Source organism: Simochromis diagramma, unplaced genomic scaffold, assembly GCF_900408965.1.
Source record: "Simochromis diagramma unplaced genomic scaffold, fSimDia1.1 OVJJ01000816.1, whole genome shotgun sequence".
Taxonomy (NCBI): domain Eukaryota; kingdom Metazoa; phylum Chordata; class Actinopteri; order Cichliformes; family Cichlidae; genus Simochromis; species Simochromis diagramma.
Window position 1 is genome coordinate 2509843 of NW_024386908.1, and position 18759 is coordinate 2528601.

The 18759-nt window shown below is 41.4% G+C and overlaps 2 protein-coding genes across 2 annotated transcripts in view; one reads left to right on the plus strand and one right to left on the minus strand.

Moving 5' to 3' along the window:
- Positions 1 to 908, minus strand: part of LOC120735849 (lymphoid-restricted membrane protein) — a 29466-nt gene extending 28558 nt beyond the window's left edge. Inside the window, exon 1 of the mRNA XM_040035575.1 lies at positions 699 to 908. The gene's annotated coding sequence lies outside the window, so the exon portion shown is untranslated. The remainder of the gene's footprint in view (positions 1 to 698) is intronic.
- bcat1 (branched chain amino-acid transaminase 1, cytosolic) lies at positions 226 to 14917 on the plus strand. Its single transcript, XM_040035597.1, has 10 exons — positions 226 to 644; positions 2914 to 3108; positions 3598 to 3708; positions 3837 to 3956; positions 4042 to 4202; positions 4390 to 4532; positions 5106 to 5191; positions 5435 to 5575; positions 8380 to 8457; positions 13931 to 14917. Exons 1-10 carry the CDS (start codon positions 615 to 617, stop codon positions 13967 to 13969), a joined length of 1104 nt encoding a protein of 367 aa, XP_039891531.1. The 5' UTR covers positions 226 to 614; the 3' UTR covers positions 13970 to 14917.
- Positions 14918 to 18759: the final 3842 nt, after the last annotated feature.

Genomic DNA, 18759 nt, shown 5'->3' on the forward strand with positions numbered 1-18759 from the left:
GCCAGTACAACTCAGTTATGGGACTGGTTTCAATTCGAGAGATTAAGTGTAAGCGGTTTAGCAAGTACAACTTGGAGGTCCAGTGCCGGCTTCACTGCCATCACAGCGACCTCAGGTGTGACGTCTCCTCTCTGAAGGTAACTATCACTATTAAAGCACTGTTAAATGTCAGTGACCATGTTTGTTCTTTAATCTGGTAGTAAGCACACTTCCTATCTCATCTCTATTTCCTGTAATCCCACCTCTTAACCAAGTGTGACAAACAAAAAGAGTTGCAGTGACAATATCAGCATTTCACACTCAGCTAATTATTTTAAAGAGAAATGTCGCAATATACAGTATAACACAAACTCACACAGTCAGCAGCTCTGTAGATGTTGTTCAGTAGAAATAAGAGTGCAGCACATTATATATCAAAACAAGCCACTTTAATTAGTAATGTGAAAGGGGGTTTATTGCTCCCCCTGACTAAAGCAGCTTTCCCAGGTTATATGAATAAAAACTTGTACAATCCAGACACATTTGTATGCTGTTGATTTTTATTGCCATCTTGATATTGTTTAGATTGTTGTCACTGTTTTCAGGGACGCATCTGCGACCGAGCCACCACCCGAATGGCTGACGACAGTGCTCAGAGCTTCAAGGTAATGAATCAAATTCACGTGTCTGAATTCTATCAATGTCTTAAAGACACCTACCCTCAGTAGCAGCTCCAGGTGTAGCATCTTGGTGATTCTTCGGCTTCTCAGCACCTAAAAATCTTCCCCGTTCCCCTACAGAGTAGATACTCCGGTTCCGCTGCTTTTCTTCATGTTGCCAAGGGCAGCACCGAAAGGCCTTGAGAGTCAGTCATGAACCGGCGTTCATATTGTGACGACGAACACTTGAAAAACGAATCCCAACAAATCCCAGCACTTAAAGAAGTCCATTTGTTGTCAACCCGAGTAAGCCTTTTCTTTTGATGATGCTGCCATTTTTAGAGAAGGGAGAAAGAGGAGGGAGGGGGGGGATATGTAGTGCATTCTGGTTCTTGTCACAAGTGCAGCCTGCTCAGCAGAATCCACTTTCCCAGCTCACGCTAAGTAGCTGGGGCTTTGCTTGTTTTCTGACCCTGACCACCTGAGCAGTAGATAGCAGGCTCAGGTAGAGATTAGGGTGGACATGTGCAGACGCACACTGGCCCGGGCTTGGAGATGTCTGCCAACTTTCACTTCCATTGAAAGAAATGTAAAGTTGGAGTTATGTGTTGCAGTTTGACCTGTATGTTTGGTACCTGAGCGTCTCCATCGGTTCTATCCTGAAACCTCTTATTTTCTGACAGGTCAGATATTTGAAAGGCACCTCACATGAAGGGACTCAATTTGCCTTGTAGTGGGAGTACCCAGGTCAGACGCCCTGTGCTGCCTTCTTTCTTCTTCTTGCACATTGTAGACACTCAGCTACATTCATATTTATAGCCATTTAATCCCAGCCGAACACTGGCTGGATGCAGATAGCAGCGAAGAAGGATTATGGCTCATTCTGAGGACGGTGCATGCTGTCACATTCTAAAACTACCACTGCGTTCCGGTGCTGTTCTGTGAAGGTGTGCGACATAGGAGCTAATACTTTGGTTTGTCTGCAGAGAAGACGTGCATCACATTTGTGTATTTATGTTCAGAATGATTGAAAAACAATGACAGAATAACTGCACTCCTCTAATCAATTTCACGCAGTGCTCGTACCGCGGTCACTCACCACTAGCCACCAGAACTGTAATCTGGGATTATGGAGCAAGTAACCGTCTGCACCAGAAGGGAGTGGATAAAGTGCCGATCTAATCCTGGCCAATTCCAACACACAACTGACTGCTGGCCAGCAGGAAGTGTCTCTTCAAAAGAAGGATCACATTATTCCGTCTTGCTGAACAGCAGGAAAGGACAGCACTCCCAACTGTTCCTTTTTTTCACATAGTTCTTGATAAATCTTTCACATCTCTCTCAACCTGCTGTCACTGCAGCAACACAGAGGTAGCTTGGTGACATCACGGACTCAGAGACTGGATGACTCATATTCAAGGCGTCAGTGTTAATTTGATGCTGTTCTGTTTCATACTTAACCCACTGATCTTTGACCTCTGGGTGGTCTAGTTGAGACAGAGAGCTTCTAGGGGGATAAATATTGCTTTGCTTTTTCAATGCAGTTCTCATTTGTGTGTTCCAGTCCCACTGATTTAATTATAAAGCCATATCACTGGAGGTTAACTGTCCAGTTCTTGAATTACCTTATATCGATGTTGGTGTTACAACAACCCCTGGTGGCCAAACATGGATGGGGTAATATGGTCTAGCATGGCAGCAAAGCATAGCCACGGCCTGTTTATGAACACAGTGGGTCTCAGAGACAATCAATGTCTGTTACCAAAATCGGGCTATTCCAGATGCGGTGCACCGATGACGGCACCTGCATTTCAGTGTCGTGACATAAATGCTTCAAAGCCACTGAAAATACTTTAATAGCCAAATGAGAGCCAGCATTTAGGTAGGAGCACCAGTTGTTGTGGGCAGGGTCACAAAGGTCAACTTCAAAATGAGCAGTGCAAAAATGGTGCAGCTGCATCGTCCTGTTGTTTTGTATCACTAATGAAGCATGGCAGAAGGAGTACTTTATTTTCTATATAACATGATTTAATGTGCTGCATTTGTCTCTGAGGAGAGGTGAGGATTGCAAAGAAAGCCACAGCATGCAGATTATATGCTTATGATCAGAAAGTGCGCTCATGAGACTTTGCAGGGAGCGCTTTTCCCTGATTAGTGGATCAGTTGGTGAAATGTGATCGCAAACGTAAATGTTAACACAGCTTGGATTCAGATTCATGCATCCCTTTATTTTAAAAAAGAAATAATAATAATTCTGCTCTGTGTTTTTAACCAGGCAGTTGACCTGGTTGTTCAGCTGTCCCCAGCTCTAAAAACCAAGCCACATGTGGTTGACTTCGGGACTGTCTTCACTGACCACATGCTGACTGTCGAGTGGAGCGTGACTGAGGGCTGGCAAGCCCCGTTCATCAGGCCGTTCACAAATCTTTCCCTCCACCCAGCCTGTTCCTCACTACATTATGGCATTCAGGTACACCAAACCCCTCCTTATTTTAATTTACGAGCTCGACTAGAGTAGCTTTGCATGATTCACATTTCAAATTCTTATTTATGTTATAAATAACAGTGCGCCCCAGGGTGGCTGTGGCTACAATGTAGCTTGCCATCACCAGTGTGTGAATGTGTGCGTGAATGGGTGGATGACTGGATATGGGGTCCTTAGGGACTAGTAAAGCGCTATATAAATACAGGCCATTTACCATTTATACCAGGCTGTTTTTAACACCTATTTTAATTTGGTAGTGAGTAAAGACAAAATTTGTAAAATTCTGACTAATGGACAATAGCACACTGAGCTTTAATGGAATAAACAATAATCTGTACTGCAGTAAAATAAAAGCATATACTAACAGAATAAAGCTGTTGGCATTATTTCAGTTTACAGTTTGAATGTGTGGTTAAAAAGCCATCAGGGTTAAAGAGAATTCAGTATTTTCAATGTTCTCTGTATTCTCAATAGCTGTTTGAAGGCTTCAAGGTATACCGCGGAGATGACAGCCGACTGCGTCTCTTCCGACCGATGCTCAACATGAGCCGCATGGCTGACTCTGCCAAGAGAGCTTGTCTGCCTGTAAGATGGATGTAGAGAAAAACAAAGGGGCTTAATGTGGGAATAAATGAACGAATGAGCTGGGGGAAAAACAATGATGAATAGGTTTTTGCTATCGCCCTCTGTCTTTTGTTGTCTCACTCCTCCAGGCCTTTGATCAGACAGAGTTGCTGGAGTGTATCAGGAGATTGGTAGAGATTGACCAGGACTGGGTTCCTCAATCAGACTCAGCAAGTCTGTACATAAGGCCAACATTTATTAGCACTGAGGTGAGGAGGATGGTGACGTTCTTGTGGGGGCGAATGTTTTCCAAAACTGAACAACAATTTAATTTCCTTAATGTGTTTATGGCAGCCTTCTCTGGGCGTAAAGCGGCCTGGCCGTGCCTTGCTGTATGTGATCTTGTGTCAAGCTGGCTCTTATTTCAACTCTGAGGCAGATGCCATCTCCCTGTGGGCTGACCCAAAATACACACGGGCCTGGAAAGGAGGAACTGGAGACTGCAAGATGGGAGGGTGGGTAGATGCATACTGCATGAAAGCTTGCTTAAATTTCCTAAGATATCAGCCATGGCACTCTGATATAAGACTTAGTTTGATTTGGTAATTAAGATTTTACAGTGTGGGTATGTATAACACGCAGAACGATCAAGTCTTTTTTTTTACAGGTGTATCCTAATGATCTTACTTTGGATTTCCACAGGAACTATGGATGCTCCCTGTTTGCCCAGTACGAAGCCGATGATTACGGGTGTCAGCAGGTGCTCTGGCTGTATGGACAGGACCACCAGATAACTGAGGCAGGAACTATGAATATTTTCCTGCACTGGATCAATCAGGATGGAGGTTGGTCAGTTGCAGAGACTGTATCTTAATAACGATGACGCTACTTTCAGGGGCTCCGTATGTTTGGTATGGCAGAATTACACACAAAAGTCACCCCCTGCTGGTCATTAGAAAGAATGTAGGTTTAAAGCACTGTATAGAAACGATGGACATAAACCTAGGTCTGTCTAATAAGCAGGAAGTGGTGACCTTTCTAGTCAAAAAAAGAACTCAAAGCTCTTTGGATGGCTGTGAGGAAACTACACTGCTATTCACTTGATTTATTGCCTCAGTAAACACTTTTCTGATGTGTTTATGGTTTTTGTTGCTAGTTTTAAACCTTCTTTACTAATGTGTCCATTTTGTAAATAGCTCAATTTCAACCATTTTTGTACAGCTGGTCTAACAGGAAGTGGAACTGCTCTTAGGTTGAGGCTTCATAACAGTCCACAAAACCAGGTTTTACATCAAAGGGTACAAGGTTATCTTTTAATATACAGTCTATCCATAACAACAGTGAGAAAATATTGCCAAAAAACCTCATATTTCTTTTATTTTTTATTATATCAAATAATGTTTTTCTTTTTCTAATAGAGGAGGAGCTTGCAACTCCACCTCTGGATGGCATCATTCTCCCAGGCATTACTCGACGGAGCATCCTCGAACTAACCAGGAAATGGGTAACAGACACACATAGAGTCCAGATGTGCATGTTTTTAAAAGAAAAAGAGATTTCCTGTGTAAAATTTCATGTAATCTGTGAAGTTTGTTTGATATCAGTAGCTGCATGCCTGACTCTCTATTGTTTGATGGACAGATGAACACACTTTTAACAACAGCAGTACAACAGATGCTGATGACATATCTCAAAGGTTACAGTGCATGAATGCATTTTCAAAAGATTGCTGTTCTGTTTTTTTCAGGGTGAGTTTAAAGTGACAGAGCGCTACCTCACCATGAGCCAGTTATGCTGTGCTCTCAAACAGCAGCGGGTCAAAGAGATGTTTGGCAGCGGGACTGCCTGCATGATCTGCCCTATTGGACACATTGTCTACCTGGGAGAGGTACTGTAGGCATGAGGGACAAACAACATGTTTCCTCTCTGAAACGAATTTATATACATTAAATCCAATCATACATTAAGTGTATATACACTTAATGTACTGTAGTGTGGATCGCTAAAGATACTGATACGTGTTTTTGTTAAAGATATTTCACTTTATTCAAATTTTGCAGCAAATGCTATAGTTTTAAAAATGTTAGTTGAATATACTAACAGTATTTAATGATAACCACCAGTGAAGTGTGATCATAAAATCCTGGGACTCCTGGAAATCTTGGGCTAAATAGCAAGTTTAGCTAACTTGGTATTCTTACACTCACTAGCCACTTTATTAGGTACATCTTACTAGTTCTTCCTTCAGGTTTACCTTGAGAACTGCGTTAATTCTTTTTGGCACAGATTCAACAAGGTGCTGGAGACATTCCTCAGAGATTTTGCTCGATATTGACATGATAGCATAACATAGCTGTTGCAGATTTGTCGGCTGCACATCTGTGATGGGAATCTCCTGTATCACCACATCGAAAAGGCACTGAGATCTGTGAATGTGGAGGCTTGGTTGAACAGTGAACTCATCGTCATGTTCAAGAAGCCAATTTGACATGATTTGAGTTTTCCGACAGGGAATGTTATCCTGGTGGAAGCAGCCATTAGTTGGTGGATACACTGTGGACATAAAGGCAAAGAGACAGTCAGCAACAGTGCTCAGGTAGGCAGTGGTACTTAAATGACGCTTAGTTGGTACTAAGGAGTTCAGTATGTTCTAAAACATATCCTCCACACTGTTACACCACAGACAGGATGGATCCACGGTTTCATTTTGTTCTGACTCTACCACCTAACGACATTTTTCCAGTCTTCTGTTTTATGTTTTTGTTTTAGCCCATGCAAATTGTAGCCTCAGTTTCCCTTTTACTGCTCAGCTGTAAAATTTGATGGGGTATTTTTGTTACCTCATCGGGCAAGTGGGCGGCATGGAACCCAAGTTTGTGATTATAATAACAATTATAATAACATAGATTTGTATGGCGGTTTTCAAGAAACCCAAGGACGCTTTTCACAAGATAATTTTGAGACCGGAGCAACGGTGCAGCCACTAAAAATCTTGAACGAGTTCGAATCTCAGTGACTTCAAGGTCAGAGGTCAAGTTTTCAAAAGTTTACTGAAATCTTTTGAATCTGATAATTCAAGAATGAGGGAACATAGGATTTCTATGAATCTACCAGTAATGTGTTAAAAGTAACACGTTACTGTAATCTGATTACTTTTTTCAAGTAATGAGTAAAGTAAGGTATTACTATTGCAAAAAAAAAGTAATTAGATTACCGTTAGTTTCCCATAAGCACGCTGCGTTACTGCATCAGTAAACCGTGATTTTGTGTGTGAGAGTGTCTCATGACAATGACGTCCGAGCGCGACATCCGTGGCAGCAACAGACGTGTGCAGATCAACAATGGATATTATGGAGTGCAGGAGAGAGTACGACCATGCAGCGTTTAAAGCTTGGACGTACTTACATTAATTTGAGTTTGATTCTGTAAAAAGTGACTAAAAACACTGACGTCTGCTGTACGCTCTGCGTGGGAAGAAAACGTCTTTCGACAGTGAAAAATGAAACTTTAAATCTGAACAAGCACCGACCACGCTGCCATGGGAATGTGCCATTCACAGAGAAACCCCCGGATCCCCCCACTGACGTGACCACTGCGGCGCAGCACAAACCTCCACCCGTCCCACTCCTGCTAAACAGCTGACAATAGATATAAGAGCAACAGGACTTAGTGCCGCTGAGTCTTTGATTTTATTTATTGTTTGCTGTGTTTTACTTGCATCTATTTGAAAGAGTGAGTGTAAACACAAAACATTATTTTATTTTATATGCTGGAATATGCAGAAAATAGGTTTGAATTTTAATTTGATTTCATTTGAACAAAGTAACTGGATTACTTTCTTGGAAAAGAAATCAGTAATTACTCACTATGTAATTACTATGTTCAAGTAACTTGACCAGCACTGCGGGCGGTCACCAGTAATTTCTTAACTGATAAGTCTGGCACCTGCTGTGGTCTTCTGCTGCTGCAGCATCTGGTTCAAGGCTCGACATGCTCTTTTGCATATCATGGTTGGAACAAGCAGTTTTTTGAGTCACTGCCTTCCTACCAGCTCAAAGCAATCTGACCATTCTCCTGCGACCCCTGACATCAACAAGGCATTTACCCCCAGAGAACTACGGCTCAGTGGATATTTTCATTTTTTCGGATGATTTCCTGTAAACCCCAGAGTTGGTTGTGTGGAAAAATCCCAGTAGATCAGCATTCTCTGAAACGCACCAATAATGATGGCAAATTTCCTTAAATGGCCTTTTTTCCTCCATCCTGATGCTCACTTTGAGCTTTAGCATGTCAACGTGGGGATGAGCTGTTGAATAAGTATATCTAATAAAGTGGCCAGTGAGTATACAGCGCATCACTTTGCAAAAAGTTTTGCCATGTCACATTCTGCTTAATCACAGCTTAAAGAAATATACATTTTGTGATTACATTTCCCTTTAAGAAATTATAATGTAAAGAAAAAAGCCTGCTCCACCATCTGTATTTGATTAATGGTTTAATATGAAAATAGCATACTTTAATACTTATAGGGATTGCTTTGAATAATGAGGCTCATGGTATCCTGTGACCAGAACCCTGTGGCCTCTTGCGTTAACTCCATCTGCTCACTTAATGTTCACCCTTTTCTCTAAACTTATTTTACAACAAGTTGATTTGCAGAGACAATAAAATTATTAAAACTGTGTGTTTTAGAACTTGCATATCCCCTGTCGAGATAAGCAGTCGGTGAAGCTGACATCACGGCTCACAAAAGAACTCACGGATATACAGGTAGGTGGATGCCCACACATATGCTGACACTGTTTTCCCACAGATGCCTGCTCGAGCTTAGTAACAGCTGATTGAACATTTATGTTCTTTACACTCCTTTTACCCCAAGGATTCTTCTCTCAAGTATTATTAAATTACTTTGAATAAAGCCTTCAGTAATGCGAAACACTCTAACTTGAGCAGTATCCTACAAAATAAAAGATGGGAGCTGGATTTACTGGGCTAAATGACAGCAGTGTTATAATTTGTCACAGGCCTGGCTTGTTAGTTACTCACTTTTGGTAGACAACAACTAAAAGGTTTCGCTGGAAAAAAGGCAAATAAATGGAAATGTTACTAAATTAAATGATTAATGTGGCTGATGAAAGGCAAGACCTATTAAAAACAAATATTCCCTCCAAATATTCACTTATCTTGCATCTCCATAATTGCATTACAGAACGGTTATCTGAGTGGTTATTATGTAAGTCATTGAGATAAAACTATTAAACTGTTATTTTTTTGAACAAACCCCCGTCGGTCGTTATTTATCATACACCCACCGATTCCATTATTTTGCTGTAAGTACATAATAAGTGAAATATCTCATTAAGTAATGAGTAATGACTTGGTAATATTGTACATGGCCTATAATCAGGTCACATTTAAAGTCTACTCAGCACTGCAGGTTTAAAGAGATTCATAATATGCTTTGCTGAAGGCTAGATTTGTGTTAATGAGGCTGTTGTGTATTGCCTTCTTTCTGTTATTGTGCTGTGCAATGAGCCTATTAGCAGCGATATGAGCTTGAGTGTGATCCTTACTTTAGTTCCTTGTTAGTTCTCAGCACAGTGCATTTTGTCCTCAAACAGTGTTTTCAACTGAAATGTACCTGTGCATGCTTAACAGATGACCTCAACATCCTACATGTTATAGAAACAAACTGACGTACAGTATATAGCCAAAGGTATTTGCTGGTCTTCCTTCACATACATATGAACTTAAGTAACATCCTATTCTTAGTTTTCACATGATGTTGGCCCACCCTTTGCAGCCGGTTGAGTGTGTTTATGGGAACTTTTGACCATTTTTACAGAAGCACATTTTTGATCTCAGCCCCTAAAGTTAGGCGAGAAAGCCTGGCTTGCAGTCTTCAGTCTAATTCATCCCAGAAGTGTTCTGTCAGACTGAGGTCAGGACTCTGTGCAAGCCAGTCAAGTTCTTTCAGCCCAAACTGGCTCATCCATGTCTTTATGGAACTTGCTTTGTGCAATTGTCCACAGTCATGTTGGACCATCTCCAAACTGTTCCCACAAAGCTTGGAAAAAAATGCCCAACATTTCTTGGAATGCTGAAGCATTAAGAGTTCATTTCAACTAAGGAGTCAGGCCCAACTCCCGAAAAACAGCCCCACACCATAGTCCCCCTTCACTTTGCACAATGCAGTCAGGTGAGTACCGTTCTCCTGGCAGCCGCCAGACTCAGATTGCCTGAAGGAGAAGTGTGATTCATCGCTCCAGGGAGCACGTCTCCACTGGTCTATAGTCCTCTGCTTTACACCATTGCATCCATCACTTTCCAATGCACTTAGTGAGGTAAGGCTTGGATGCGGCTGCTCAGCCATGGAAGCCCATTCCATGAAGCTAGTCTGAAGGCCACATGAAGTTTGGAGGTCTGTAGCGACTGACTGCAGAAAGTCAGCGACCTCTGCACACTATGTGCTTCTGTGATTTTACTTGTCCTACCACTTCTGGCTGAGATGCTGTCATTCCCAATCACTTCCACTGTGGAACATTTTGTAGCGAGGACAGTTCATGACTGGAAGGTTTATACGTCTGTGGGAATGATTGGAACACCTGAATTCAATGATTTGGTAATATAGTGTATGTTTAGTATCAAAGCTATTCTCCATACGCAATGTGATGCAGCTTGAGGTCTAAATAGGCCTAAAGCTCTTTTGGCTCCCTCACAGGGTATCATCTTGCTCCATCTCACCCTATGAATCTTCCTCTTCGTCTTTTCCTCTTGCTTGGCAGCTCCATTTTCAACATCTTTTGTCCAGTATTCCATTATCCCTCCTCTGCACATGTCCAAACTATCTCAGTCTTGGTTTTTTTTGTCTCCAAACCAATCAATCTGAGCTGTCTCTTTAATGCACTCATTTCTTGTCCTGTCTTGTCTGTCCCAGTGAAAATCAACTCTTCCACATCTAGCTTGACCCCTTGGCTTTTTGTTAGTGCCACCATCTCCAAACTATACATCATAGCGGGTCTCACTACCATCATGTAAACCTTCCCTTTCACTCTTGTTGCCATCTTTCTCCTGACACTCGTCTCCACCCTGTCTGCACTCTCTTCCTCTCTTCTGCACTGTCCATTACTTTAGATAACTAGGCTTTAAAAAAGGCATTTAAAATTAAGGCTTAGTCTAGGATATTTGAATTAATCTATGAATAGGCTTCAGAACCAGTTGTATGTGTCAGTTTACACTCGTAAGGAAAAAGCAAATAGGGAGGCAGGTAGCAAATGAAACTATAATGAGCTTGAATGGAGAGAAAAAACAATTAATGCCCCTGCAGGGAAGTAGCAGGATGCGTCTAATAAAAGTCCAGGCAAAGTATTTATAACAGAGAAAAATCAATGATCCGAATGGGTGATAATTAATGAGAGCAAACCAAAAGGGAACCAACTGGGAACAACTCCAAGACACAAGCAGGCAGGCAGGTGGAGGGTAAACTGACACATTAGTAGCTAATAGGAAACAGGGGAAACAGTCTGGGAATCAGAAAAACAGGAAGCGCTCCAATAAACACAACACTACCAAGTTAAACAGAAAGTGACATCAAGCAGTAACAAAAGAGAAAAGGTTATCTCACTTCTCTAATTTGCTTTCTCATCTCCTCTGTTCTCCATCCTCTTGCCTGTGACCCGTAAACCAATCCCAGCAGTAATGTGTTTTGTTTGAGCTCCAACCAAAAAAATCTATGATGCAGTTGTGACACATATAATATTTGACTGACATCGCTTTAAAAAGAGGCTCCAAAGGACAGATGTCTCATATTAAGTGCCAGTTGACTTGACTCCCGTCTCTTCCTCAACTCCTTCACTCACATCTCTGGTGAGAGTCACTATAACAAAGTGAAAGTAGTCGAAGATGTGCAATTTCAGAAATGAAAATGGAATATGAGAAACAGAAGGCAGGGACAGACAAGACATGGCCGTAATCATAACAGAGAATGTCTTCAGTGGTACAGCAGATAAATTAAAAAACCAAAATAAATAAAACATTTCTGCATGTTTTCTGTGTGCTGGATGTGAAACTACAGGAGGCGGTATTATAAAATTCAGTGGCTTCTACCAATAAATTAAAAATCTTAAATGGACTGGGTCTTATTTGGCACTTTACTACTCTACGTGAGCACCCAAAGTGCTGTATACAACATGTTTCATTCACACAAGTCTAAGTACTTTGTCCTTTCTCCCAGTCATGGCTGACAGATGGCAGATGGATTCCCCTAGATAAGCCTGGTTTGTTTTTTTTTTGATGGTTTCTTTCCTTTTTTCCTTCCCACTGTTGCCCGGTGCTTGCTCATAGGGGGTTGTCTGATAGTTGGGGTTTTCTCTGTATTATTGTAGGAGTTTTTACCTTATAATATAGAGCTCATTAAGTGTTTCTGACCCCATATAAATGAAACTGAACGTTCTTACTCCTATGAATGCATCAGGAGCAACACAGATCCATAGCATCTTGCCTATGGATACTTTGGCATTCAGATTGGAGCAACCAGGCTTCCATTTAGCAGATGACCTGCTTTACCTCCAGAACCATAGCCACCCAGCATCTGACTTGAACTTCTCCTTCGAGATCGTCGTCTACTACTACGTCTACTACTCGTGGCTGCTACTTTTAGATCAAGTCCTTTGCTGTGCTCTTGCACTTTTACTTCTGCACTTGTACTCATTTTACACTGAGGGTCACATAGGGCCCACTTTGTTTTCAATGAGCTGTGTGCTGGTGTACACTCGGACTGATCCTCCTGTGCCTTTGGTGGTGCCTCTCAACTGCTCCAGTGCTGGGCTATGCAACTGCATAGCTATAGACCCATATGCGTTATCACCACTGATGAAATCACATAGTGCACAGTATAGTGATCAGAATGAAACTTCCTGCAAACAAACTAAAAGATGGCAGCTGTCTGGACTTGTGTGGGAGATATTAAGTCATCTAAGGGTTTATGATTCTTAGAGGTCAGTTACCTTAACTGTTGATCACATCTCCTACATCCTTCGGTGTTCTGACATTCTGGACTTGGAGAGAAACTGAAGGACTTTCAAAGCAGAATCAGTTATTTTGACTACATTTGCATTGGAGGCCTCACTACTGCATTACAGTGTTATAAAGATATTATGTCTTCTTGGTCTCCTAAATGTCCTCTAAGCACTTTGATTAGTTTATCGCTTCAACTTGCCTTCTGTCTGTCTTCTTCTCTTTACTTTCTCTGCTCTCTGTTTGTTTTTTTGTTTGTATTTGCAAGTCTGCGCTGGTCAATTAGCATATCTCCTCTCTCCATCATCCAGGCCTTGTAAGTGATATGTGCGACAAATGCACTGCCGCCATCTTTGTGTGCGATAACATCCTCCTTCGTCGACAGAGTAGAGACAGTCGCTGGCCTAATGGAGAGTTGCAGATAGGGGCAAAGACAAACTCCCGAATTCTCTCATTAAGCTTGTCGTAATTGCACAAACCCAATTATTGCCTCAGCCTTTTGTGATCTTCAAAGCCAAGATGCTGCAAATGAAGCCTCGAACAAGTGCGAGAGGAGGAGGAAGAAGAGGATTTGGGGGAAGAGGGGCGAGGGGACGGGGTTGGAGGGTGGGGGGGTGCGTAGCTTAATGAACAATAAAATTGACAAAACGCTGGAAAACGCTGCGCTCCTTCCGCAGCGCTGTTAAATCTGTTGACATTTCATTTGGAGGGAAGCAGCGCAGTGTTAGCCCCCCACACACGCTCTTCCTCCCGCCCCTCTTGAAGACAACATTGTGCAACAAACAAACGAGTGGTCTGAGGCAGCAGATGAAAGATGGGTTTACTAAGTCGCCCTGCTGTTTCTCTTTCAAGTTAATTAGAAATCACATTCTTTTGTTTCCCCTTCGCAGGCGTTTATTTACTTTCTCACTTCGACCATTAGAACAAATTTGCAACATGAGACACAAATAATTGGATTTGTCTCCGCGGCTGTCACGGATTGGGGAACATTTTGTTTTGATTTTTTATTATAGTTCCTTTCTCTGTGTTGTGTTGTGTTCCGTTTGGCGGCTGAGTTTGCAGATTCGCTTACGGATATTTGAGTTCATTTTTTGATTTGTGTTGCGCTCGCAATTAAGCAGATTGAGGCGAGAGAAGTTTAGTACTTAGTGGCATGAATTTTCTTCTGTGCGGGCCCCAAAGGACCAGATTTTCACGTAACCTTTTCGTGACCTTGGTTCTGTTGCAGTACGGACGCACACCTAGTGATTGGACTTTCATGGTGTAGCAGTGTCGAAGGAGCCTGGACACAGTGAAGCAATGTAAAGTATGTGCAATATTTGGAATTTAACTGCAATATAAGTGACTCCTTTACTTAGGTTTACACTTAAATTTAACACAAACACAGAACTGTCCAAAGTAGTTAATAAAGTAGGATAACGTCTCATGCAATGCTGCACAATAACTTACATTATCTCCGCCATGAGGACTTGCTCTGTAACTTCTTCCCAGCATCCCAGCGTTGATAAGTTTCACATGACTGCGTAAGAATTTCAAAGTTGCTACAAAATGTCTTGAACTCGTGAGGTCTAAAATAAAAACATGAACTTAAAAGTCAATGTCTGTCAAGGATGCTTATGTTTTAAACATATTAAAGTTGTGTTGGAAGTAAAATTTTCATTTTCTGTATGATGAACCAGGAAGCTGAACAGAAACAGAACAGAAACAAAGGTGTCTTCCCTGACTGGTTGGTTAGTGTTGCTTATTGAAACTGGTTGTAAAAAGGTATACAGTGTGGTATGAAAAACTTACTTTGGTCACTAGCAGATAGCTTTGACCTTACAGGGTGCAGAAACATCTTTTTTCCATGCAGGTGATGAACTGCATCAAGGCCTCTTTAAGAAAATGAAGAAATACTACCAAAAAGCACCTACAGGCCTTTCATTGGTCATTAGCAGGCCTGCAGTGCGTATTTTTACGATCATGTATAAAAACACAGACATGTATGTTAATTGTGATATTTTTCTTTTTATCTTCATTATATTATTGAATAAAACAAACAGTGATGAATAACACAGCCTCTCTGTAAGAATGAATAATAAATAATAAGAACATAGTTATTGTTATTGTCCTTCTTCTTTGCAACATACATCAGTTACAGGCGCTATTAGTGTCACCTCTTGATTAACACCTGTTTGCAAATAACCATGACAACACATTCCACTAAAAAAATAGTTTAACAACATGTATTACGAAACACCAATGTGCAGGTATACGTAACATATACGTCAACAGCATACACCTACGCATGCTCATAACATGCATGTGATCTAATATATAGATATATATAGATATATATATCTATATATATATCTATATATATCTATGTATATATAAATTTGAGTGTTATAAAAAAGTTATGATTCCCAAAAGCTATATAGATATTGATAATCCTGGAACATTCAACAGTTTTTATAGCAAGTTTCATCCAGTTTGATTAACGCCTCCAATAAGAGTTAGGAAACAGATCTAAGTACGCGGACATCACTCGAGTAATATTTTGAATGGTGAAAAAATAGAAAATAAAAATATGGAACTGGAAATGATGATAACGGTTCCACTTAAATATAGACTACTCTGATGAAACTGACTAGAAACTGTTAATACTGTGTAATTAGCCATGTTTTAAACTTAGCTTATAAATTGAGCTCTTGTCCATAACTAGCTTACTAGCAGTTTGACTCTTATAATCAATAAGCAGTGATTAGGAGGTTATTAAGGGCAAACTCAGCTAATGTCTCAGAGGACACAGAGTTTGGTTTTGGAAGAATAAGTCAATAATAATAATAAATGTTTTCTAATGGTTAATAAAGGGCAAATAAGCTACAAATGTACATGCCTATAAGCCACAAGTTAATGGTGAATATGTGTACCTTAAGATAAAGCTTTATCAAAATGAGATATAATATGTTAATTGCTGAGTTTTACTGGCTGCTGGCTGTAGACTCACAGTTCTTAATGTAACACGAGAAATGCATCAGTCTCTCACCGTCACAGCACCTAACACGTAGCTGTATTCAAAGATTCTCTATGGGGTCTTACCACACATCATGGAAGGAAAACTTATTTCCTTCTTTTATTTGCACATCTAATAAATGTACTGAACTCTTTCTAGCTCTCTTGGTTTGGCAGATATGTAGGAAAACGTATGAGGTGTAAGAAGAAGGATGCAGTCCCACATGCATCTCACCTCTGTATTTTCAATGTGGGGAAGATGTTCCATTCAAAAGACCCTGTCCTTGACAAAGAAAGACCCTTTGAATGGAACACATGATACTCTGTGTGTGTGCTGGAAATCACTACTTCTTTTTCACTGAGATGTTTGCGGTGCCGATGCAAGTCAACATCTAAAGCATTTATAGCAGCGTGCAATGGTTTTAAACAAAGTACTAATGCATGAGTAGTTCTATAATGCTCCAGGCTGTATGTTGTGGGTCATTACACAAAGGTAAAGAGGTGTATTTACCATTTAAATTGTATATTTACAAATAGTTTAAAAATCAATCTTAGGATCAATAACAGCATGGAATGCCAATTTGAAAGAGTTAACAGGTGGGTTCAGAAATAAGCAAGCACATCAGGTGGTTAACTTCCTCTTTGGAGAGTGGTGAGAAGTGTGCAGGCATGTGAGTAATAATAAGAGGGTGATTGTGCATCCAGAGAAACTCCAAGGGAAAACAGAGCTGAATCGACTGACTGGAAAACGAGCTGAGAGATCGAGGACCAGAAGCTGAGATGGCTGTGACGACCTGGTGACGAGTGGATGTTGAACCAGCTCTTTTATATGCACACTGATGAGGAAATGGGAAGCAGGTGCATCCACTGGAATTCCGCCAGTTGCTAGAGCAGACCTCTGGGAGGGCCACGTAGTGCAGGTAGGTGCCGCCCACACTCTCAGAGGAGAGAGGGAAAGCTAAGAGAAATGAGAATAAGGAAAAGAGAAAGAGAGAGGAAAAGCAGAAGTAACCAGAGCCAGCAGTGGAGTCCAGGCAGTCCTGTTTGATACAGGGAACGTGAAAGTCAAGTGGAATTCTGGACAGGCGGTGCAGAATCCTCTCAGGATGTCAGAGCCTGGCTTTACAGAGATGCCTCGACAATTCTTAATGATGCAAATGTTTTTCTGTCATCCTCTGTGCGCACACACACAGACACACAGTCTCCCTGAAAGAAGCTGGAACATAACCAAAGTAATTAGCATTATGGAGTCATAACAGAAAGCCATCAAAATGGAGAGTGCTTATCTGTTTGTGTGTGCCCATATACACACATACGCATACACACACTCGTGGATTCAGCTAGCTTAAAGATGGGGGTAAGTTGTGTCCACTAGTAAATTCATGTGCTATTAAAACTGTCGTTAAACTAAGCCGTCATAATCTGTCTGTGCATCCCATAATTTGTGTGTGTGTGTGTGTGTGTGCGGGGTTGCCCAGTGGTTGGACAATTTTTGGATCTTTCTGAAGATGGCTCATTTTGGCAGCAGCTCCTTCCCTGTGTGCAGTGTGCACAGCTGCTGTTGAGTGCACATGTACACACACAGACACAAAACACAGACTTAAAAACGCCAAACGCTGTCTAGCCCGCCTAATCGATGGCACCGGTGGAGTAGCCACAGAGCATCTCTTAGCATCTAATAATAATCCTCCTTTTCCTTCCTATTGCTGTTAAATGCAGGCAGTTTGTTGAGTAAGCATCAGTTATAAATTAGCTTCTAAAAGCTCATTAACATCATTAACATTACATCTAAGACAGGCGGTTGCTTTAAGAAGGGACAAAGGTAAACCTGAGCTGTTACGTCACTTATATTTAATTTGAGCTGATCAGATGATTCTTATAATAGTATGTGTCTAACAGCGGCAAGCTGGTAATTTATGGTATTCTTTTTTCGCGGTTATATCAGTAAATGTAATAGAAGCTTCTTAAAATCAGAGCTTCCAAAGCGCTGTGAAAAACAAGCAAAAAATACAAAATTCAAAGAAAAATAAACCAGACATGACAAGATAAGAAGGACAGCAAAGAAACCAAGATCAATAATCAGTATGGTTGCTTCCTTATTCACAAGGCTTCCACAGTGGGTAGCTCCACATGGTTGGTTTGGCAGATTGTTACACCAGATGCCCCGTCTGACACAACCCCAAAGAGTTTTGTCTCCTCCTGGAGCTCAACTAGTGAACTTTTACTTTTAGTAGGTAAATATGTGAACCACTGCACTAACACTATAAGTAAATGGGGAAATGATTTTTTTTTAAAAAACACATCAAATCAAATCTGTCACGATGTGTTTTTAAAAACTGATTTTAAGGAGGTCACTGGTTATAGGTCTCCTCGGGCAGGTCCTAGCCCAGGGGCGCTGCTCATGCTTTCAGAGTTCAGTACATTGCCAAAGTATCTCTCCACTTTTCTCTTCTTAAAGTATTCCCCCCCCCCTGTAGCTCCTTCATTTCTTTTATTTTATTTCTCTCTCTCTCTGTCTCTCTGTTTCCCAGGCAGGCCGCTCCCATTCAGCCTGAAGACGGTGATGATGTTTTAATTGTCACTCCTCGTTAAGGCAGCCGTGACATTCACGCGAGGACAGAGGGGAGGCGGTCGGCATAATCAGAGGAAATGGAGAGAAGGGGGAGACGGAGCGATGGCACCCATTCAGTTACTAAGAGTGGTATTTGGCTCTGAGCAGTATGCCTCCTTCTCTCTCTCTCTCTCTGCCTTCCCTCTCTCTCATCCCGCCAGGGCATGATCTGATTTGACAAGCGCAACGCTGTCATCTTGAGTTTGTCCAATTTGAAATTCTAATTAATGAACTCGGCGCCACTATGTGTTTTTGTCGTTGTTGTTGTGTTCTCCCTCTTCTTCTCCTTCTTCATCTCAGGCCTGTTTGTCTTCTATTCGCCTTTTCTTTAACCTTCCTCCTTCCCTCACTCCTCCGGTCTTCCTCCGACGGGGCGGTGTATCTGCACCGCCGCTCGCTCTGGGTGCGATTGTGGTCTCACACCATGGCAGATGATATCAGTGGCTTTGGGT

Coding starts and splice junctions, on each gene's coding strand:
- bcat1 (XM_040035597.1), top strand. CDS start 615: ATGGCTGACGACAGTGCTCAGAGCTTCAAG. Junction 3,709..3,836: donor CCAAGAGAGCTTGTCTGCCT/GTAAGATGGATG, acceptor TCACTCCTCCAG/GCCTTTGATCAGACAGAGTT. Junction 5,192..5,434: donor TCGAACTAACCAGGAAATGG/GTAACAGACACA, acceptor TGTTTTTTTCAG/GGTGAGTTTAAAGTGACAGA.